The sequence below is a fragment of the Epargyreus clarus genome, unplaced genomic scaffold (assembly GCF_041222505.1).
Source record: "Epargyreus clarus isolate Ecla_fem2 unplaced genomic scaffold, WU_Ecla_fem_2.2 ptg000018l, whole genome shotgun sequence".
Taxonomy (NCBI): Eukaryota; Metazoa; Arthropoda; class Insecta; order Lepidoptera; family Hesperiidae; genus Epargyreus; species Epargyreus clarus.
The window spans coordinates 6,300,210-6,323,660 of NW_027332226.1; the positions used below are offsets into that span (position 1 = coordinate 6,300,210).

A 23,451-nucleotide genomic window follows, 5' to 3' on the forward strand; every position below is an offset into this window, starting at 1 on the left:
TGTTGGCCATTCACTGTAGTGATGTGTCTAACAGTTCGGCCATCCTGCAATTCCTTCGTCCCCGAAGGATATTGGTTAGAATAGCGCACCTTCGATCTGTTCGATACTGGACCACTTTGTTATGTTGCAGAAGCATGTTTTTGACGTATCCATCATATCATAATTATGGGAACCCCTAAAGGCTGTCACAAATAATGAGTCCATCTCAGCACTTAAAATCACCAGCTTCTTACGGCGGTGTCGAATAGACGCCCATTACGCCAGTGTCTAAAATAAGCCCCTCGCAGCAGCGTTGGATAAATGCCCCTTACGGCAGTGTACAATGTACGCCCCTTACGGCATTGTAGAATATACGCCCCTTGCGGCATTGTAGAATATACGCCCCTTGCGGCATTGTAGAATGTACGCCCCTTACGGCATTGTAGAATATACGCCCCTTGCGGCATTGTAGAATGTACGCCCCTTACGGCATTGTAGAATATACGCCCCTTGCGGCATTGTAGAATGTACGCCCCTTACGGCATTGTAGAATATACGCCCCTTGCGGCATTGTAAAATATACGCCCCTTGCGGCATTGTAGAATGTACGCCCCTTGCGGCATGGTAGAATGTACGCCCCTTACGGCATTGTAGAATATACGCCCCTTGCGGCATTGTAAAATGTACGCCCCTTGCGGCATTGTAGACCTTGTTACAGAGATTAAAGTTAACAAACCAACCATTTAAGCCCTTAACGGCGTTTTCTCATAAAGCTAATAAAAGACATTTAAAGATTAATTTATTCATCAGTAATATTACTCTCGTCGGATGACACACATCTGGCCTGCCAGACTTTCAACTTGTCACGAGCCACTATATTCTGATATATTCTTTTCCCGTTCTTGGTGGATGTAACTTGATACCGGTCATTAGGTAACACAGCTGTCACTTTGTAAGGTCCGGCATATCGTGGTACTAATTTACCACTAGTTAAACCAGGTTTTAAAATCCTTCGTTCCACCATAACCATGCAACCCACTTTGATTGGCTTGGGTAACCGTCGACTTTTGTCGTATCTTTTTTTCATTTGGGATGCATTAATATTTATTTTCTTGGCCGCGTCTGCCCTCATCTCTTTTAGGTCTGTTCTATAAACTGAACCTTGAAGGTCAGCTGCCAACCGTGGTCTCAAACCACACAATAATTCTAACGGTGATTTACCAGTCCCTTGACTAATAGTAGAATTTATGCCTAACTGTACTTTGGGGAGGTGTACATCCCACCCTTTTTGTTCATTACCCATATAAGCTGTGAGAGAGCTAAGGATTGTGCGATTAAGACGTTCGACCTGTCCATTTGCTCGGGGAGAGGCCACTGCATTCAACACATGTTTAATACCCTGATTTTTACAATATTCCCTAAACTCATTTCCCGTGAAAGCAGTGCCTCTATCACTCACTATTCGTGCTGGGTAACCAAACACCTGGCTTAGCTTGTTTAGAGAGGTTATAGCACCCTTAGCATTTGCACTCGTAACTGCCTCAAGCCATACAAATTTTGTAAATCCGTCTATAACGGCAAAGATGTAAACCTTACCATTGCTTTTACAAAAGGGACCCAGATGATCCACATGGAGAGTCTCAAATGGGATAGACACCCTTGGAATAGGATGCATTAATCCTGGCTGCTTACCGGTAGGCTTTTTGGTAAATTGACAACCTATACAACTTGCCACATATTTGCCAATAGTTTTCCTCATTTTCGGGAACCAATACTTAGCTTGTATAGACTCAATACATTTTTCAAGTCCCAAATGTCCATTGTTGTCATGATAAATTTTCATAATATGCCATCTTGCACTCTTAGGTAACACTGGTCTTGGACCATTATCGGTAATTCGACATAACAATCCATTCGAAATCTTGAAATTTTTAGACAATCCATCTTTTTTATTCTTGTTAGCGTTAAGTTCTAATGTCAAATTCTCCATTAACCCTTGAATATCTTCATCTCCATCTTGCAAAGCATTAATAAAATCTTTCTCTTGAATGTGGTGTACCAATATAGGGTTTCTGCTCAGAGCATCTACATGCAACATTGAAGCCCCCGGTCTGTGTTCTACATCAAAATCGAATTCCTGGAGATCAAGCCACCATCGTGCAATGCGAGGCGACAAATCTCGTTTTGACCAAGCTAACCTCAATGCAGAACAGTCAGTCACAACAGTGAATTTGAGTCCTGAAATGTACACTTTATACTTCTGTATACTGAAGACAACGGCAAGTGCTTCCAGTTCAAAACTGTGATACTTAGCTTCAGTTGCAGATGTTTGCCTGCTTGCATAAGCAACAACTTTCCATTCATTATTTTGTTGGCGTTGAAAAAGTACACCACCAAGTCCTACTTTTGAAGCATCCGTGTGGATCTGCGTATCACGTTCTGGACTATAAATAGTAAGGACGGGATCAGCAGTCAACATGTCCTTTAAGTGTTCCATAGCTTCTCTTTGATCAGGTCCCCAATTCCAATCAATTCCTTTTTTTGTTAACATTGTGAGAGGTTTAGCTATGGTCGCAAATCCTTTTATAAATTTGCGAAAATAACTTGCTAATCCCAAGAATTGCCTAAGTTCGTGGACATTATGAGGTGTCTTGAAATTAGCTACTGCATTTATCTTGTGCGGAGCTGGACGAATTTTCCCCGCAGAGATTAAATGACCAAGATATTCAACAGTCTCAGTCAGAAAACTACACTTATTTCGTTTTAACTTGACACCTGCTGCATTAATTAACTTAAAAACATTTCTCAGATTAACTAAGCACTCATCTACATTTTCCCCCCAAATAATAACATCATCAATGTACACTTCAGCACATTTATGAATAACAGGAGCTAATATTTCATTCATGGCCCTTTGGAAGACTGCCGGAGCATTGCATAATCCAAAACTCATCATTCGATATTGGTACTGACCATCGGGTGTAACAAATCCAGTAAATGGTCTGGATGGAGCTGCTATCTTAATTTGATGGTACCCATTTGCCAAGTCTAAACAACAGAACACTGATTTGTTTACTAATCTATCCAGTAAATCTTGTATAACTGGCAAAGGATATCTTTCCTTTTCAGTTATTTTGTTCAGTGCTCTGTAGTCTACACACATGCGATAACCTCCCTCTTTCTTCTTAACTAAAAGCACAGGGCTTGCATATGGTGATGTAGATGTTTCAATGATTCCAGCTTGTAACAGGTCAGTAACAATCTGCTTAACAATCTCTCTTTCATGAAATGATATCCTGTATGGTTTATAATTTATAATCTTATCTTCAATCAGTCTAATAGTCATTTCGATTTGACAATTTCCAAGTTCCATGCCATCACCAGAGAAACAGTCCTGATATTCATTAAGGACAGACTGTAGAGTCAAATGCTGATTTTCAGATAAATGACCCCCTATTTTGGGTGCAGTATTTTCTTTACATGTATTAAGTAAGTCAGCACGAGCAACACACTCTTCACTCTTAAGAGACATTGCTTCATTAGTCATATTGACAAGTTTTATAATTGCCATGCCATCCTCACTTCCAACTTCTTCACCTATAATATTCTTTTCACACCTAGGTTGTCTTTGCTCACTCTGTCTGACCTTTAAAATTCCACTTGCCATAGGTTCCGTTCTTACAGTAATTTTATTAATACCCGGATTCAATGTTACAGAAGTGTTAGGATATAAGCGTACCTTTTCTAAATTTTGACATAATTCTGCAACTTCCAGCGCCATTTCTTTATCAAAAACATTTAATTGTGTAGATGTTTTGACTACTACAATGTTTGAAGCTTCGGTATATGGTTGCCCTACCAAAATGTCAAAATCTTGTACTGTATCTGGTACAACATAAAATTCAGTTTGTTTCTTAACACCGTCAACTGTTAAACATGCTGTAGTAATTCCCTTTGGCCAGGTCAAAGCATCACCATATCCTTTTATTACAATTGTGTCATTGGTTGTAGTCTTCAAACCCAACTTGTCACAAACACTTTGTTTGATTATATTGCATGAGCTTCCGAAATCTATAAATGCACTTGCCGGCATCTCATTAATAAATACTGACTTAAAGTATTTACTATCAGAGAAATCAGAACTTACCGAATGAACTTTCCTTATAGTTTTATCTTGTAAGCCTGTTGCTCGTTTTCTACACTCTTCTATATTGTGGCCTTTAATTTTACAGAAAGAACAATATTTCTCCTGATTTTTCTTTCGATAACAAGTTGCTTCAACATGGCCAGGTTTATTACAAAATGAACATTTCGTTTGATCTTCCTTATGTTTCCTAGAACGATGACATGCAAAAGCTTTATGACCATCCTTGCCACATTTAAAACACTTGAGGACCTTACTCGAGCTGAGCTTGCTTGTGTCTGTCTTTGTTTCTGTACTATTTGCATTCATAAAACTTGCCAAATATTTCAGTAGTGAAGTTGTATCTTGACAACCAGCTGACAGAGCTCCAACTTCTAAAAGCTTGTCGCCTAAAGTTCCAATGATAGCCTGAGTAATTATATCATCCCCTAGTTGACATGACATACCAATACTTAGTTTGTTATAATAAAATTCAATAGGGCTTTCAGACGGTAATCTTATTTTATTAACCAAATCTCTAATTTGAGTCAATTTGTTTCTTGTGAATGGAAAAGCTTTAATCAGTTTTGCTTTCCACTCACTCCAGCTCATCTCATATGACGTTTGCTGCTCATACCATCCTTTGGCATAACCACGCAACTTTGAAGTACAGCTACAAATTAAGGTGCGTTCATCCCATGCATGCATTTTAGATATACCTTCTAAATTTCTAATCCAGTGTTCTATGGAGACAGCAGATTTTTGGGGGTCAAACTCAGGTATAAAATCATTTCGACCCACATAGCGCACAGCTTGCATAGAGTTTCCAGCAACATGAGGTGAGTGTTCTCTATTATCGTTATGTTTCCTTCGCAGTTCACAGACAAGGCCTTCTAAAGCCTCAATGCGGTCTTTACTCCTTTTCAATTCCTTTCTGTATTTTTTCTTCTTTTCCACATTACGTTCACTTTCTGAACTTGAACTACTGCTGCTAACTGATTTATATCTTCTCTTATGGCGACCCATTTTAGTTGATAATTAAGTATTCTTAATAATTATTTTTGTATTTTTTTTTTATAGCAAAATATATATTTTAGTTAAATTAATTAATAATGTTGTCCAATGCAATAAATGAAGTTTAAATTTCAAATGAAGCTGAAGGTTAGGCGCAACTTATTTTATGTTAATGTTCTTGTACATATTATATAATATATATATTTTCTTTTTAATCATAAAAAGCACTTTCATCAATCAATAACTCAGTTTCTTTTCTTTTCCACAAAATGTACTTTCACTAATCAATAACTCATACTAATTATACAGTCAATAGTAAATAACATGGACTAATCTCACCGAATTCTCAATTTGATACATAAGACGTCCGCTCTAGCATGCAAGCCAAGACAGTCATAATCTGCAGTCAGCAAGCAACACCCTCAGCATGCCTTTTTTTTTTTTCAGCGCGCGTCCGCATCGACAGACATGTTCAAACTTGTCAAAGTTTTTTCCCATGATATGATAACATGAACACACATCAAAACTCGATACAAAGTTATTCACACGAACTAAATTAGTTTGATATAGCAATTGTAGCACACTTATTGCATCCATTAATTGTTAGTAAAGTTTTAATAAAAGTATAATTAGTTTTATAGCGTCATTCCCGCAACCAGTAGGTATTTTAACATCACCTTTACACTAATACCTTGCCAACTTCACCACTATGCACGTGAGTACTTTATTTCACTTCTGATTTCTAATAGATAACTTTGCAAAAACTATTTAAATATTTAATACGCACAACGAACTTGCGAAACTTCCATCTTGTTTTTCCATCGAAAAGCGCGCCGAATACCACTTGTCTACATGACAGCTAGTGTTGGCCATTCACTGTAGTGATGTGTCTAACAGTAGAAAGCGTCATATTATCGAAATAATAGCTTATAATACCATTCATAATAAGTTTTATGAATAAGTAAATCTAACATGTAAGTGCTAAACAAATCGAGCATGACTGAAATATTTACGATGCTTACCATGCGACAAAAAACTGTGAATTGTAGGATACTTTTTTCCTTTCACATGGCCCACTTTGCGAATGATTTACTTTTACATTTATCGACACTTTTAAGTTGTCCGAAGTCTACTATTTATTCGCGTCTTGTGCAAATATTATCCTGACATGCTAAGACACCAATAATCATATGAAGTGCGAGATTAGATAGGTATTTAGGCACCTACAAACTACTATAGTAAAAAAATAAAGTAATAGTTTGAATTATAAGTAAAAGTTAACAAAACGTAGTACCACAACGGGTCGTTTCCTTGGTAGAACCCTTTTTGGTTCGACTCCGGTGGCACCACCTCCACACCTGTTTCTCCCTAATAACAGCAGTGTTAAGCGCTGCTCCGTTCTGGTTTGAAGGGTGTGGTAAGGGAGACATACTTTTCCAAGGCGTTCCAGCTAAGTCTTCAGGGGTAGCGGCGCATCTGTGAGCGACCTCCTATCTGGGGTCTGGCAGTAGCCACTTACCATCAAATGGACCACATGCTCGTCAGCTACTCCTATATTATAAAAAAACAAACGATAATAATACGCAAAATCATCAGCATCCACACCCTTTCCGCGAAAGCCTATTGGCTTTTCCGGTTTATATTGGTTTTTAGAACTGCTCACCAATAGAAATACCCATAGAAACTATACCTACTACATATACCATCCTTCAAACAGATGTACTTATTTGTTTCTTTTTTTGCAGAACGCAAACAGATCCTAAAAGGCGTAAATGGATGCTTCAGGCCAGGAGAGTTGACAGCCATCATGGGCCCTTCAGGTGCCGGCAAGACGACCCTACTTAATATCCTTGCTGGTTATTCGTAAGTTAACAATTATATATAATTACTAGCTGACCCGGCATTGTGTTGCTATATAAATAAAAAAAAGTTAAAGGTGAACAACCCTTATCATTTAGCGGTATGAAAAATAGACATTAGCCGATTCTCAGACCTACTTAATCTGCATATAAAACTTGGTGAAAATCGGTAAAGCCGTTTCGGAGGAGTACGGTAACTAACATTGTGACACGAGAATTTTATACATAAGATATACTACATATAAAACGATTCTTTGCGCGGTTGCCCTTTATTTGCCTATTTCTTAGGTAATATAGGGAATATAAATAATTCAGATTCAAACATTCAAATTTTATAGATATTTCATAAATACCTACTAAAATGGAACCTAGATAGCCGAAATCCGTCAATTCGTATGTCACGGTCATTTAACTGGAATGTTAGTACTAAACAAATGTTTGCGAGATAGACGTGTTTTATGAACCGCTTTTCAATTGTGAGGTGAAATAGAAATACGAGGGCCATACGTACAACTAAGCGATGTATAAAATGTGGGCTTGTAAGATTTCCCCTTAGTGGAAAAAGTTATATTTGATCAACTTTATTAATTTAATAACAACCTTTGCGCAGCGTTTCTCAATATTTAGGTTAGGATGTTGAAACATTTCGTAAACTTAGTGGACTATAAAATTGTATATAAAAGCTATAAAGTAGCTCATAGAAATAGCCTATATAATAATGCACGATAGAGTTTTGTACTTTTTCTGTCATGATTTCATTGTGATACTTCGTGACGCATAAAAAATCCCTTGTAATTAATTTCTCATTCTACAAACAGGTAGTAGAGGATTGGAATATATGCCGATTGAAATATAAGAAATGTGTTACTGTTTTCCTGTTCACAAACGCATAACACAATTTATCCTATTGGATTTTCTGATGTAAGCATGACCGGCAAAAAAATGGTTACTCAGGCCTTAACAAGCTTCATGGTGACGAGTGGGAAACTTGAAAAGAAATAAATAATTGACCAAGTACAAGTCGAGCTCGTACACGGAGGGTTCCGTACCGTACTAACTGTACCCTTACCTGGAGTTTTTACGTTTCGACAAATATGACTTTTTTGGTTGGTTTTGGTTTTGTTATGACTTGTTTTCCCTAGCGGATTGTGTCAGAACTAGGAAATCATATTGGTCCATACGTAAACAAATACCAACCAATACATTTTTTTACTTCAACGTATTGTCCAACACAGATACAGTTGCTACCTGTGTTGGAATAATATAATAGGAATAATAATGTGTAATTAAATTTACAATGCAAATTAATTTATACAAATATGTTTAAATGGTTATTATTATTATTACTATTAGCTATAATAGTAGCTATAGTTGTAAATGCATTGTAAAAAAATAAACTGTCTTCCTATCATGATTAATAGTTAATTCGAAAAATGTCGAAAGTACTGGTTCTTTGTACGGTGACTAATTTTGTTATTATTTTTTATTTAGTAGATGCTTGTAACTGACGAATAAATAGTAGAGGCTTTGTAATAGGGTCCGTTTTGTACCCTTTGGGTAACTACGGAACCCCAATAGAACGATTATTTTTCGAGTTATTAAGAAGTTTGAGTCAGTCATTATTTTGTTTCCTTTATTTTGCTACAAAAATAGACATTTCAACTGACCCAAAATAAGCAAAAATATCAAGTGGACGAAATAAAAACACATGTAAAAAACTGGTGATATGATATTATGCGTCAAATTTATTCATGTAAAGGTTTATTCTTATTGTGTAGTTATTTTTATCCTGTGACCTTCCGCTGATGGTGTCGAAAAGGCTATAATTTACGTTTATTTAGGAATATATAATAATAATCGTTGTTATACTACGGCAACACAAATAACAAAGATAAAACAACGCAACCGCATTCTGATTTCAAGGATATGTAAGCAAAAAATGCTATGATGTGAGAGAATCTTTTACGATTCGCCAGTAGTAATTCTATTTAGATCCGATACTGATCTTCTAGGGCATTAACCACTTGCCGTCAGATTGGCTGTGGGGTGTATCTGTTCTACCTTACATCCAAAACAGTAATTTTACATTATTGTTATGAGGCAGACATAGGCGACATTGGTTCCTTTACAGTTTCAAAACTTACGCTCGGTTCCTACAGTAATGTACTGTTTTGTGCAAAATAAATTCTATTAATTATACAGCGTACGTTGCTTACCGAACTTCTCAAGTAAATCCACAGACTTATATTTTTTTTGTTCCGAGCAAATCGCATAAATGCGTTCGATTTGCAATAATTAAAGGTGGTAGAGCCCTCTATAGTTCGACTCTTCGGCACCACCGTCACACATATTTTCGCCTTATAACAGCAGCGATAAGCGTTACGGAGTGGTGGTTTGAAAAATGTGGTACGGGAGACATACTTTTCCCAGGCATTCCAGCTTAGTCCTCAGCGGCGCATCTGGACCGACCTCAAGTAGGAATCTAATCTTATCTGGGGTTGATTACTGATGTCCTTTGACCACTACCTACTTTACGAATGTATGAAAAAAAAGCAATAAATGGAACATAAATACTTTTATTCCAGTACAACAGGCGCTAAGGGCGAGATCATTGTAAACGGATCGTGTACTTGTGCATCACAGTCGGCCGGCCGCGGGGGAGTGCGGTACATCCGCCAACAAGATGACCTCCGCGCACATCTCACCGTGTATGAAGCCATGTCTCTTGCTGCTGCGCTTAAGCTGGCCGACTTCACATCGCATGAGCGGAAAGAGAAAGTAAGATGATATGCAGTGAAAGTTCATGAGTCAAGCTTCAATACAATGCTTTGGGTTTTAAATTTTCTTTTATAAATTGAAGGTTCTTTGTAGGTCAGCTTCCGGTACTACCACTATATGTAGCTTTTTTTGTTACAAAGCAAAGCTTGGGATGCTGTATTCCGGTCTAAATTGTGTGATAATAAAAGCGTAAACTTACAAGCTTTTCCAACGTCCACCTAAGTCCTCGGGGTAAATAAAGTTGAGATCTTTTTAAACATGCCTTTTGTTCAAGTAAAATTGGTTATAGATATCTATCGATGGCAATGACCACTTACTTTAATGGGCTGTTTGTAGACAAATTAACTTTATAAAAAGAGATTTGCTTACAAGATGTACTAACAGCAAGTACTTAAAATAATCTTATCAATACATGCTTTAATCTAGTTGTTCTAAACTGATCTACTAAAGAGATCAGAAACATTTCTTTAATAGCCTGTCCTGTATACTATACGTGTGGAAATTAAATGAAGCAATATGTTTTTTTAATATAAAAAGTAATATCAATTTTTTAACTTATCATACTATTTCATTAATCATCTACGTCTACGATAAAGAAATAGTTTTAAATAACAGTTATAAATAAAATAGTTTCAACTTCTAAAAAGTCTATTTAAATGTATTACTTAAGTATTTAAAAAAAATTTAACCAAAAAATACAACCGACTTCTATGTCACCACGAAGTAAAAAATAATTGAAATAAATGTTGGTTTAGGACATATTTCTGAAGTCGGCGCTCAATATATTTCGTTGGATAACGATGTAAACAGCGTATCTAATATGAGCGCCGACTTCAGAAATATGTACTAAACCAACATTTATTTCAATTATTTTTTACTTTGTAGTGACATAGAAGTCGGTTGTGTTTTTTGTTAAAATTTTTTTTTGCCCTTTTTAGTGATGACATACTAACATTTATATTAATAAAATATAAAATTGTAAAAACGTGATCATGAATGAAGGTAAGGTCTGAGTTTACATTGATTGGAACCGCCCGCTCGCAGGGCGCTACCGCGCCCTGCTCGCTTAGTTTTATATTGTCTTATATGTTCTAACCTAACCTAACTAAATAGTCAATGATGAACTGGGCAATTTCATTAGAACTTACACCATATATCTTCAAACACAACTCAATTATACCCATCGGTTGAGAAGTTACATATTTTGTCTCCAGAACCCGCTCTGATCCTCATCATATTTAAATGGGACCAACTTCCAGCTCGTCTCTATACAATAAAAAAATAATTATTAAAATCGGTCCACTAACGGCGGAGTAATTCGTGTACATACATAAAAAAAAAGATACCGGCTGAATTGATAACCACCTCCTTTTTGAAGTCGGTTGAAAATACAATGTTACACTTATTTATTATTCCGAATGTGGTCCTCTAAACGTGAAATTATGCGCTTAAATAACTTAAATACATGACCTTAAAGGGTCGATTCAATAACAGCAGAGGTTAAAAGGTTATTTTTTACTCACACAATATCATTATGGGTACATTGTCCTTAAAATAATTCAATTCCGACTGTGTCCTTTAATTAATAACAAATCAAGATCAGTTGTATAACAAAACTCTAAAAAATTAGTTCGAGTAGAAGATAATTTTAATATAAAAATAAGGTTTCGTAATGCAAACTTTTTAGGTATCTTAATTATAACATAATCATCTGCAATTAATTTATAAAACCTCATTTAGAATAATAAAATGTGGTTATAATTTTGTTATATTTTGCAACTGTAGTGTATTATTCGTCAGTGTAGGTACCATACGAATCGATCTGACCAACAGAGTAAATATGACAACAATAGTCATTTTTAGTCTGTCGACAACAATATCACGTTTAGACTAAATATGACAACAAAAGTCATATTTAGTCTGTTGGTCAGCGAAGTGACAACTGATCGTTTCCTTTTTGTAGCGCTTTATTCGAATTTTTGAACGAAGACCCTCTTGACCATATGGTGTTTCTCTTCTTCCATGCTTCTCTACAGCTCTTTCTATTGTAATTACCTACACATGAGTGTGTGCGTGCGAGCGAGAGTCAAGTCAAAGAGCATCGTGCGCGATCGGTTTTATAAACTAAATAATGGATGTGTATTTTTTTAAACTTTATGATTTTATGTCTTAAATTAATATTACTTTATAAATTAAGTCGTCTGATTATTACAATTCATTACAAAAAACATTAAGATTAGCTAAGTTGTGTACATATTGAAGTAAGTAAGTATTGAACTAATTAATTATCATTATTCAAGTATCACATATCACTTATTATAGCATAATAGCTATAATTACTTTATTAATCCCGAGTATAGTAATCATTAAAACTCGTTTACATTAGACTTAACTTGGTCAGACCTAAATACCAAACATTTTTTCTTAGACTTAGTTGTTCCTGTCATTACATTAAGATTAAATTAAGCAAATATCTGTTATTTTAGTATTTTAAATATTTAAAGATTTATTGGAAGTTATACTTCGTCATCTTATGATAACTTTAACAGTAAGTATCGACGATGTGTTTAATTTAATTTCACCAAAAATTAAGAAACTCTACATCCCTCCCAAACGGATTAATGGATTTTAAAATGTGAGGCGTTGCTTAGTCTCAATATAAGAGACAAAAATTACAAAAAAAGTAACTACCCTGCAACCCTTATATTGTTTAGGTAAAAAGCAGACAGTTTTGTTTTTTAATAATTTGTTAATGATACAATTTCTGTTACAGGTATTCGAAATCTTATCACTTCTGGGTCTAAGCGCAACATCAGAGTCACTCTCGCGAGATCTCTCCGGAGGTCAGAGAAGGCGGCTGGCTGTAGCTCTAGAGCTTCTATCAGACCCCTCTCTATTATTCCTGGACGAACCTACGACGTAAGTTTTTGTTAGATTGAAGTGACAAATATTCACACTTTCCAATGTATTTGATCTAGATAGCTCTGAATTAGGGTATCAAATTGTAAGGGTCAATTAGGAGCGGCATAATTTGACTAGCCTATCTACTGGCGGCAAATGTATAAATCCGTCACTGGCTCCTCCTAAAGTCTATACTCGTACTCTTAAGGACTAAGGTGGGTCGTTACATAATTATGTAAGGCAGCCGGGTTCCACCCTTATCACTAAAACGCAAGAATTTGCTTTACGCTAGAAATAGTGTATGGAAGTGGAACCACCTCGGAATGTAGCAATGAGAGCTATGAACTTTGGTATTGGTATTCCAATCATTTGGCAAGAGTTTGAATGCTGCACGTACCTCCAATTTTTCGAAGTTATTAACATATTACATTCATTTTATAATCACTTGCTTCAACGGTAAATGAAACGTTAATTGACTTGACGTAGCTTTAATTTTGCACATCGTTTTTATTTTATAATTACGTAAAGATTATACTTGGCCAGCATCACGAACTAAAGCCTTATCGTCCTTAACAATACCCTGATGCTCATATTCTCCTAACTTATATGACGACAAGTAAAATGATTGGCTTTTTACGGTTTCAGTAGGTAATGCGGATACGGGTTATGTATTTGTACATTAATAATATTAGATAATAAATAAAAAATGTTCGACGACAAATTTGCTCGACGGGATAATAATTTTCAATTTATCTTGTTAAGTATCATTATTGAAAATTTAAGTGGATAGGCGCCTTTTTGTCACTTGACATTTAATAGTGCAATATACTTTGTATACTTGTGTGTGTTATTTTAAAGGGTCTTTTCACACTAGCGCTGAACTACGTTTCACTTAATTATTAAATTATACTTACATGGGGTTTAGAGTCAACTAATCCGCACATGGCCAGCGCTGACTATGGCCTTGACACACTGAGATAAGTCCTGTACGCAGCAGTGGATTGTAAAGGGTTGAGGACGTATAATACAAAAAAAATATGAAGACTGGGCGCCAGTATTAATAGACCCTAAGAATTGAATTGGGTTTTGATTAATGTAAATTAATTCTACATTGTCAATCAATGCATTGTACGAGTACAGAATAAAGGCGGTCACCTAATTTGAATTATCGAAACGTATTCATTCGTATCCTTTTTGGAATATAGACGCAATGATACCAAAAATAGATGACAAAATGATTGATTATTATGCTATTAGTTGGCGCTTGAGTCGATATTGGTGTTTCTTTGTACAATCAATATTTTTTATAATTCTAATGAATCCCTAAGTTACAATACTTGGTAATCCATTTTTGCTGCATTACCCACACACTACAAGCAAAGACGAATTTTCCTGAATACAATAACATTACATCTAAAGTAATTGGTAATACAACATTTAGCGTTACATCAGGATTATGACGAGAAACAGGTTCAGAATTTTTATCCTTCCTCTCCTCCTTATCTTATCCTTAAGTTATGATAAGAAAAATCCTTAAGTTATGAGAAAAAATTAGTTTAAAAATTCGATTAACCTATTTGTAGATAATTGTTTATTCATTTAATTCCTTACAAAGTGATTTATTTCCAGTGGTCTAGATTCATCAGCTTCAGCGTCTCTGATATCCTTGCTGAATAGTCTAGCGCGCGGCGGAAGGACCCTCATAGCCACTATCCACCAACCGTCGGCGTTACTCTTCGAGAAAATCGACTCGGTGTACTGTCTGGCCGCTGGTCGCACGCTGTACTCAGGGCCCAGAGTAAACCTTCTACCAGCGCTGGAATCCGCGGGACTGAAGTGTCCACCTTACCACAACCCAGCTGATTTTCGTAAGTAACCATATAACAATGATTTCACCATATCATCATCAACCCGTTCATGTCCCACTGCTGGGCGCTGGCCAAGTGCGTATAGGTAGACTTCACATACCTTTGAGTATTTTTTTTATAAATCTCTCAGGTATGCATGTTTCCTCACGATGTTTTCCTTCACCGTTTAGCAGGTGATAATTAATTTCTAATACGCACATAACTTTGATAAATCAGACGTGAGTGCGAATCAGAGTGAGATTTGAACCTCGGACCCCTCGATCGAGAGGCCGAGTTTCTTAACCACTAGGCTATTTATTACTGATAATGCTATGCGGTAGGTTATTTCCTTTATAAGATTGAAGTAGCAAACCTAGCAGTAAGCATGCAGTCCACCTGATTTGGTAGCCGTCCATTGACAATTGGAACTAACACCATAAAGAACAACTGAGAAAAAGAGCGGCGATAGCGTAGTTGAAACTCGGTCTATCGATAGGTCCGGGGTTCAAAGTTACGCGCATATTAGAAATTAATTATTACCTGTTTTAACGGTGAAGGATATCGTGAGGAAATCTACATACCTGAGAGATTTTTAAAAAACAATATCAAAGGTATGGGAAGAAATTTCACGTTGCGACTATGCCTAAACTCCCTCACTCTGAGAGGAGATCCGTGTCCAGCAGTGGGACAGCAATGATTTGCCGAAAACAACGACGTATATTATGTTAATTAATATTATTAACTGAATTGTAACATTCTTCTTATTTATTTATTTATTTGACTTAGTAGCTAGTACTACAAATAGTTCCGTAAACTTAGATAACCTACATCTCTTACATAACTTACCTTAAGCTACTACTGCACCTAAATACTTCTTATTTTAAAAACTGGTTCTCACAAGAACCGAGTATTTGGAATACTAGAACGATCTACGGTTACGTAGATGGCCCGTGAGGAAATCAGTGAACACAGATTACATAATAGAAGATATATTACGTGCCTATGACAAACACAAAGATGGCACAGATATCAGAAAATGACGAATATTCTTATGTAATATGAGTAGATTTTTTTTGTATGTGTTTGATATTTTATAGCAAAGGGTCGTAGAGTCCATATCACGTTAAGTGATCATACAGTTTCGAAGATTGAAGTGAATAATTTTTCGTTTAAAACGCCTAGGGATTCAAGTTACTCAAATTATCATATATGTATTTTTTTTTTTATAATATAAGAGTAGCAGACGAGCATGCAGTCCACCTGATGGTAAGTGGCTACTGCCGCCCATGGACATCTGTAATAAACCCCAGATAGGATCAGATATTCCTACCTGAGGTCGGCCACAGATGCGCCGCTACCCCTGAGGACTGAGCTGGAATGCCTCGGAAAAGTCTTTCTCCCTTACCACACCCTTCAAACCGGAACACAGCAGCACCTAACAATGCAGTTATTAGGTAAATGTAAATGTCAAAGGCGTAACGATAACGATAATATTCAAAATTTCATCACGATGGCGATGGTTTAATATAAAAAATTGATACTTTAGAATTACTTTGTCGATTATTGAAAATGTGGCTCTTTAAAAATATTTACAAATACCTCTTCTTGCAAAATCAGTTAGCGATGCATTGGCGACTCTGTTGGTATTGCTTTGATAGGCAATGGTGACTACTTCCCATCAGCTCATCTACCTCATCGTTAGGTTATAAAAACAATTAAGGTAGAATGTAATGTCTGACTATTTCTCTCGGTATTGACTAAATCAGGATATCCATTGTATAAATATTCGGCATCCTAGCGCCCTAGGGTCAAGTTTACAGATTACACCCACTGGGTCATTATCATTACATTTTCACGAAGTAGGTCAAAGCACTTCCGCGTAGACTAGAATTCTTAGAATTCTTCATATCATCTAAGTACAATGACATTGAAGTGATAGGCTTACGGGTTAGACGTAAACAATATAATTAACAAGTACGTTGCTCATTACATGTTTTAATGATATTTATATGTTTTAGATATCGCTACAGAATAAGCTATTTAAATCATAAAAATAATGTTTATTTTTACTACATGTTTTATTTCTAATACAATGTTTATTTCTTAGCTCTTAGCCTGAACGATTCAAACACGTCGTTATTATTCCATAAGCTAGGGAACCTAAGAAATTCATGAAATCTCTCCACCATATTTGTGACGTTGTACAATGCGATTTGAAGGTGGTAGAACCCTTGTGGTTCGACTCCGGCGGCACCACCGCCACACCTACTCGTATTTATACCTAATAACAGCAGTGTTAGGCGCTGCTGTGTTCCGTTTTGAAGGGTGTGGTAAGGGAGACAGACTTTTCCGAGGCGTTCCAACTTAGTTCTCAAGGATAGCGGCGCATCTGTGGCCGACCTCAGGTAGGAATATCTAATCCTATCTGGGGTTGATTACAGATGTCCATGGGCGGCAGTAGCCACTTACCATCAGGTGGACTGCATGCTCGTCTGCTACTCCTATATTTAAAAAAAAATGCGAATAAAAATTTTTAAATTTTAATATCATTGTCACGATATTTACGAAATAACTAAACTTGCTTCCGTTCTGAATGTTACGTATGGATGTTAGACATATAAAACAAGCTTAAATCTACCAATGATTGGCACTGTTCTGCTCGATAATTTCTTTGAAACAAACTATTGATTTTAATATACGGATTGACTAATCCCACGATTTATCCCATCGTATTCAATGGTTGGAGTTTAATATGATTTCGTGCGTATTGGTAGACTTCACATACCGTTGAGATTTTTTCTGTGTAAATCTCTCAGGTATGCAGGTTTCTTCACGTTGTTTTCCTTCAGAGTTTAAGCGAGTGATAATTAATTTCTAATACACAATTTTGAAAAATCAGAGGTGTGCGCATGGGATTTGACCTCGGACCTCTCGGTCGAGAGAAACACGGCTTCTTAAACACTAGGCTATCACTGCTTTTTAATGAGATTTCACTCACATATTTTCCGCGCCCTTTAAACATATACCTAAAAGCAGTTAAATATGCATATTGCATATTTAAGGAACGGAACATCAAAGTAACGGAATTTTCTTTTCCCTTTTCAGTAATGGAAGTATCATCAGGGGAGTACAGTGTGGACCTCGTGAAGGCTGCCCAAGCGATGGCCCAGTACAAGGGCGAAGCTGCTGCCGGCAGCTGGGAGTCTGAAAATGTTCCTGTCATCAACACTTCCAGTTTAACTAACCCTTTAGGTAAATTTGTCACGTAACCTACAACTTTTTATGGTATCTGATGGGATCATTCTACAGCTGCTTTTGAACACAGAAGTTTTATGTATGGAAAACATCGGAGTTGAGTTAACCATGATTACGCTAATCAAGGAATATGCAGTCCATCTGATGACAAATGGTTACTGCCGCCCAAGAAGGAGTCTTACCTGAAGCTAACCACTGATACGTTGTCACTAAGGCGGTGGTAGCTTCTTGATTTAGCCATACAGGTTTTAGCACTTGTCATATTACTCTTAAGTTGTTAGTAGAGACTCAAATCAATCCGTGGGAAACAGGATTGCAGACTACTCAATGCAGCCTAATTAGTCAACGAGCACTGGGCCAGACACAAGTATTCAAATTATATAACATTTTTTAACAAGAATAACAGCTAAAGTAACATGATTATTTAAAACTGATTATTTGTACGTTTCCAGAAATTACATCCGATTTTAAATCAAAATCATTCCAAAATAATGCTAAGTACCAAAAGAAAAACTCAAAACACATATACCGGCCTTCTGGGGCGCTACGACAAATATGGATACTACTCTACAGAAACTACTTGATGACAACAAGAAATTATGTAAGTTTAATATATTTCACAAGTTTTATATATATAAGCCCTTATCAGTCTACTGGATGTTGTAGAACGACGAATATCAAAAAGATGAATATCACGAATATGTCGCATCAAATGACGATTTTAATCATTTTTCTTAATATTTAATGGAAATCATTTTTTTTTTAAGTTTAGCACTTCATTTCCAAGATGATGCAGTGGAATTTCATAAATACATTGTAATTTTTAAGAGTCATAGAGTTTCTGAATTATTGATTAATTTGTGTTTTACGTTATGCCAGATAGATACCTATTTTTGAAGACGAATCACGCAAACAATTAGCCAAATAACTTGCTGAACAATCCGCATAATCTCTTGATTTGCGCTGGAGAACACCAAGCGAAAGACGGACGAGCGTAGCAAGTAGCGAATTCACACGAGTATCCTACTCTATACATAGGTGCTCATGTCTATTCGTCTGTCCTCAACCAATATCTAAACCTGGCATTGAAGTTTAAGTTTAACTTTGCTATTTTCTTATTCCAGTCGCTCTTCTTGTATCGAGTGGCAGCTCATGTGGTGATCGCTTTGCTGTTTGGTTACTTGTACTCCGGAGTGGGCAGTGAGGCCAGCAGTGTGTTAGGCAACTACGTTTACTTGTACGGCTCGATGCTGCTTGTCGTTTATACTGGCAAAATGTCTGTGACTTTGTCGTGTGAGTATTTGCTATTCATTATATGTTAAAGGTGGTATAACCCTTTGTGGTTCAACTCCGGCGGCACCACCGCCTATTTCTGCCTAATAACAGTAGTATTAAGCGCTGCTGTGTTCGGGTTTGAGGGGTGTGATGAGGGAAACAAACTTTTCTGAGGCGTTCCAGCTTAGTCCTCAAGGGCAGCGGCGCATCTGTGGCCGACCTTATCCAGCCATATCTAATCCCATCTCGGGTTGATTACGGATGTCCATGGGCGGCAGAAGCCATTTACCATTAGGTGGACTGCATGCTAGTCTCCTACTCCTCTATTATAAAAAAATGTTACTGCCCTTATAACTAGAACCTGTTGGTCGTCTCATAATAGGGAGGATTTAGGTTAACCAAGTACTAGAGTCCATTTCAATATTTCAAATTCAAATTTTTCGAGTTCAAATTTCATTTGTTCAAAATTTATTCATATTGAACTCTTTTAGGACGTCAACAAACTACCCTACTCTACCTATTTAATTTCAAAAGCCAAATCTTTATATTACTGATTCAAATATTTATACTAGCTGACCCGGCAAACGTTGTGTTGCCATATAAATAAAAAATGTTAAGGGTGAACAATCCTTATCACTTAGGGGTATGAAAAATAGATAGTAGCCAATTCTCAGACCTACTGAATATGCATATAAAATTTGGCGCAAATCGGTAAAGCCGTTTCGGAGGAGTACGGTAAGTAACATTGTGACACGAGAATTTTATATATAAGATTATATTATCACTAAAACTGATGACTTTGAAATATAACGCACCGTGTATGTATACCGATTAGATTTAGTTAAATATGCGGATAGATACGTAAATTCATTGTTATATATTTTTTACGAATTTACTGTATCTGTATCTGTAATATCAAAACATTATCAAAACTATTATTATTAAATAATTAGATCGCCTTTGATAAAAAGCTAATTATTTTCGTAAATTACATTTCATTGTCAAATTCTTTCACGATTAATTATCATTTGCTAATAATACCTAGTCTTAAGTAAACTGTAACTATAACAAATAAATATTATTCAAATGATATACTTTTAGAAGAAAAGTAACTATATAGTAGCTTGAACGAATAAATATGATTTTTACAACCCTTGATCAGCTCTCCCTTCCCTTTAGCGCCTTTTGGTCTACACTTTCACTTAAAAAAAGTAATTATATTCCGTTTTTACGTTAAATACCTAAATAATAATGGGGCAAAAAAGACGTCATATATTTTTTCAATGGACATTATTTTTCGGATTGGGTTTTTGACGCCATCTGGCCCCTGGAGCGCCCGCTCCTATATTAAGAATTTTTATTTTGATTAATTACTTTATTTTATGTTGTATATAATCTAACTTAAAGACATCTTTCTTTTTATTATCTAATAAGGCACTAATATGAGATTACATTTAACACAAAGTTAAGTTTTCATATTTTTTTGTTTTCTTTTCAGTTCCTCTTGAAATGGATATACTGAAGGGAGAATATTTCAATCGATGGTACAATTTAGGACCGTATATATTTTCGATACTGGCCGTAGAATTACCATTCCAGGTAAGCGAACACTGTGTAACCAAATTTTGCGAAGCATTTGATAAGCAGAAAATTGATGTTGAAACATATAAAGTATTTTTCATAAAAACTAAGAGTACATGTGTACTAGTACAGTAGTGATACTAGTACTTCACTTAAATCACCTAGACATTTGGTATCAAGCCTAAATAATACCAGTTATAAACCGTATGGGTACTAAATAAACTTCTAAAGAAAACGTTCTAATTCTTTGTAATTCCTTATTTGTAGATTATCTAAATTTACATTATTCGGTAAAATTCGTTAATTTAATTTTTAATTACGTTTTCAGGTGATATCATGCGTGTCATACGTAGTGTTGTCGTACTGGTTGACCGACAACCCCTTAGAGCCGACGCGAGCAACTCTCTTCCTCGCCACCGTCGTCGCCACGTCGCTGTGCGGTCAGGCGTGGGGGTACTTCATCGGATCTACTACACCTACTAAGGTAGGCGGAATTATTTCTAATATTGCCTACACTTAACAAAAATAATAGAGTAATCTTAAATTAAATACGATGTATCAAACTTGACGGTGAAAGGTGATAGAAAACAAAACAAACCAGTGTCTCGGTTTATTAAATTTTGTGTTATCTCGATAAAGGACCAGACACGATTTTTTTTTAATTTGGAGCCGCTCTAGCATTGTGTGTGTTAATTTATTTTATATATCTAGTAAAGTATACGAATTTACTACTCAGTGGTTTAAGTACCCAACAAGAATAGCGCCTAATAAAAATGAAATGCAAATCTGAAAAAATAAGTTACTGCTAATCATGAAAACATAAAGTTTCAAACAATTCAAAAATCTCTTATAAATACAAGTATTCGTCGGAGAATTTCCATTACCACGCACAACAAAGTACTTAATGCAAAACCATTTAGCCCCAAGACATCCAAGTAAATTCGTTATTCTAATTTACGCCCTAAGGGGAATCCAAAACAGGAACCTTTAAACCGATTTACTAACGTTTGGGTCAAACGAGTGGTTCAATCTTGGTTCAATACAACCCTTTATTTACCTAAAGTTAAAAATAAACCCAGATTAGTATAGATATTTATAAATTAGCTGACTGTTTTCCCATTACGTCTCCGATTGTCATGGTGTAATTTACGCGAAACAATGCCGACATGTGCAGCTAAGTGGTGCAAAAATAACACGAAATCGAAGAAAAAGTGCTCAGAAATATTATTTCATTCATACATGCTCTAAAGATTACATTTTTTTTAATATTTTGCAAACACGAAAATAGATGAAAGTGAGAATTTCAGTTGTCAAAACTGGTTACATTTTCTTGTTAGGAGTGAGTAATCTTTACTAATCTATGAATAAAGCATAACAAATTAATTTATATGACGGGACCTCATAGAAGTCGTTGTGATATCACTTGTGTCGCAGAGTTGATTCTCTACTACTACCCTTTCTTAACGAATATCGAACTAGTATGACGTCATGATTGAGCAATGGAGGAGTGGCCGGCTAGTTTTACTAGCAATTCTATCATAACCTCCGACTGATACTGATACCGACACGTACAAGGTGAAATATCTTTGGGTCTTTGATTATAAAAGTCATAATCATAATTATAAAATAAAGATCAAGTGTGCGCTTACAGTGTTTCTTTTCGGTAGAGCAATTTATCTCCTCGGCCTGATACTCCTGTACCGCATATATCTTCATGATAGATAAAGAATCTAAAGCGACTCTTGCGGTATTAAATTGAAATGTTGTTTTTACAGATTGCAGTATTCATCGGGCCAGTTCTAGCGTGTTTGTTCTCCGTGTTTGGCTTCTGCCTATCTTTAAGAGACACGCCGTATGCCTTCAGATGGCTGCATCACATATCGTACTTCCGAGCCGGCTTCCACGTCGCTGTTCATTCTGTGTATGGGTTTAATAGGACCAAGATACATTGTGATAAAGGTTAGTGCAATATTAGAAGAAAAAGCTCTTGGAAGATTGACTTTAAAGGCAACATCACAACACCTATTGCTGTCCCATATCAACAGTGTTAAGCGCTGCTGATATGAAGGGTATGGTAAAGGATCGCCACTAATACCTACGCGCTAATCTAACGTAATCCTCAAGGTTACCCACAAGATGGTCTTCTTAAGAACAATAACATTTACGTTAGGATTGGTTATGGTAACGGTACCCTCCCGGTATAACTACACTGTTCCTACTTCTGTTCAAAGTCAATGCCATATAGACTTAAGAAAACACTTTCTACACTTATAGCCCCATACTAAGTTTCCCTATCGTGGGTTTCATGAACACACCTAAATAGGAATGCACGAACCCTCAAACCCAAAGCAAATATCCTAATTAATAATTTTATAATTCATATATAAATGTCTGGCCGGATATCGAACCCGGCATCAGATCGGTAGGTGATCGCTCAGCTCGCTCAGGGCCGTCAAATGAACATTATTATTTCCAACTATCTTAAAATTTATTTTTTACAGAGTACTGCCACTACATCACCCCCAGTAAGTTCCTGGTGGAGATGGACATGGCGGAAGTGGACGTGGGCGGCAACATGGCGCTGGTGCTCGGCACCGCACTCCTCATGCACGTGCTCACGTGCACCGCCCTCTGGTATAGGCTCAACAAGAGATGAACCACCTAGCAACAATCCAGTGCTTATGAATAGAACAGTTTAGAATAATGATAGGTTCTAGTTTAAAAAATGTATTTTACGTCGTTGTAATAACTATCCCACTGCTGGACACGAGTATCAAGGTTAAAGGGAATTAAGGTAAAGTCCACCGCGCTGCCCAAGAGTAAATGGGTAGACATACCT

The 23,451-nt window shown here is 36.3% G+C and overlaps 1 protein-coding gene across 2 annotated transcripts in view; it reads left to right on the plus strand.

Moving 5' to 3' along the window:
* The window catches only part of LOC140749577 (ATP-binding cassette sub-family G member 1), a 58,494-nt gene extending 35,043 nt beyond the window's left edge, over nt 1-23,451 (plus strand). For both annotated transcript variants that reach the window (XM_073082681.1, XM_073082680.1), the window contains exons 3-13: nt 6,862-6,979; nt 9,561-9,753; nt 12,527-12,672; nt 14,284-14,522; nt 17,607-17,753; nt 18,209-18,357; nt 18,881-19,049; nt 20,530-20,630; nt 20,941-21,096; nt 22,388-22,571; nt 23,114-23,451. In XM_073082681.1, the coding sequence (XP_072938782.1) occupies nt 6,862-6,979; nt 9,561-9,753; nt 12,527-12,672; nt 14,284-14,522; nt 17,607-17,753; nt 18,209-18,357; nt 18,881-19,049; nt 20,530-20,630; nt 20,941-21,096; nt 22,388-22,571; nt 23,114-23,268 (1,757 nt within the window). In that variant the 3' untranslated portion in view covers nt 23,269-23,451. The remainder of the gene's footprint in view (nt 1-6,861; nt 6,980-9,560; nt 9,754-12,526; nt 12,673-14,283; nt 14,523-17,606; nt 17,754-18,208; nt 18,358-18,880; nt 19,050-20,529; nt 20,631-20,940; nt 21,097-22,387; nt 22,572-23,113) is intronic.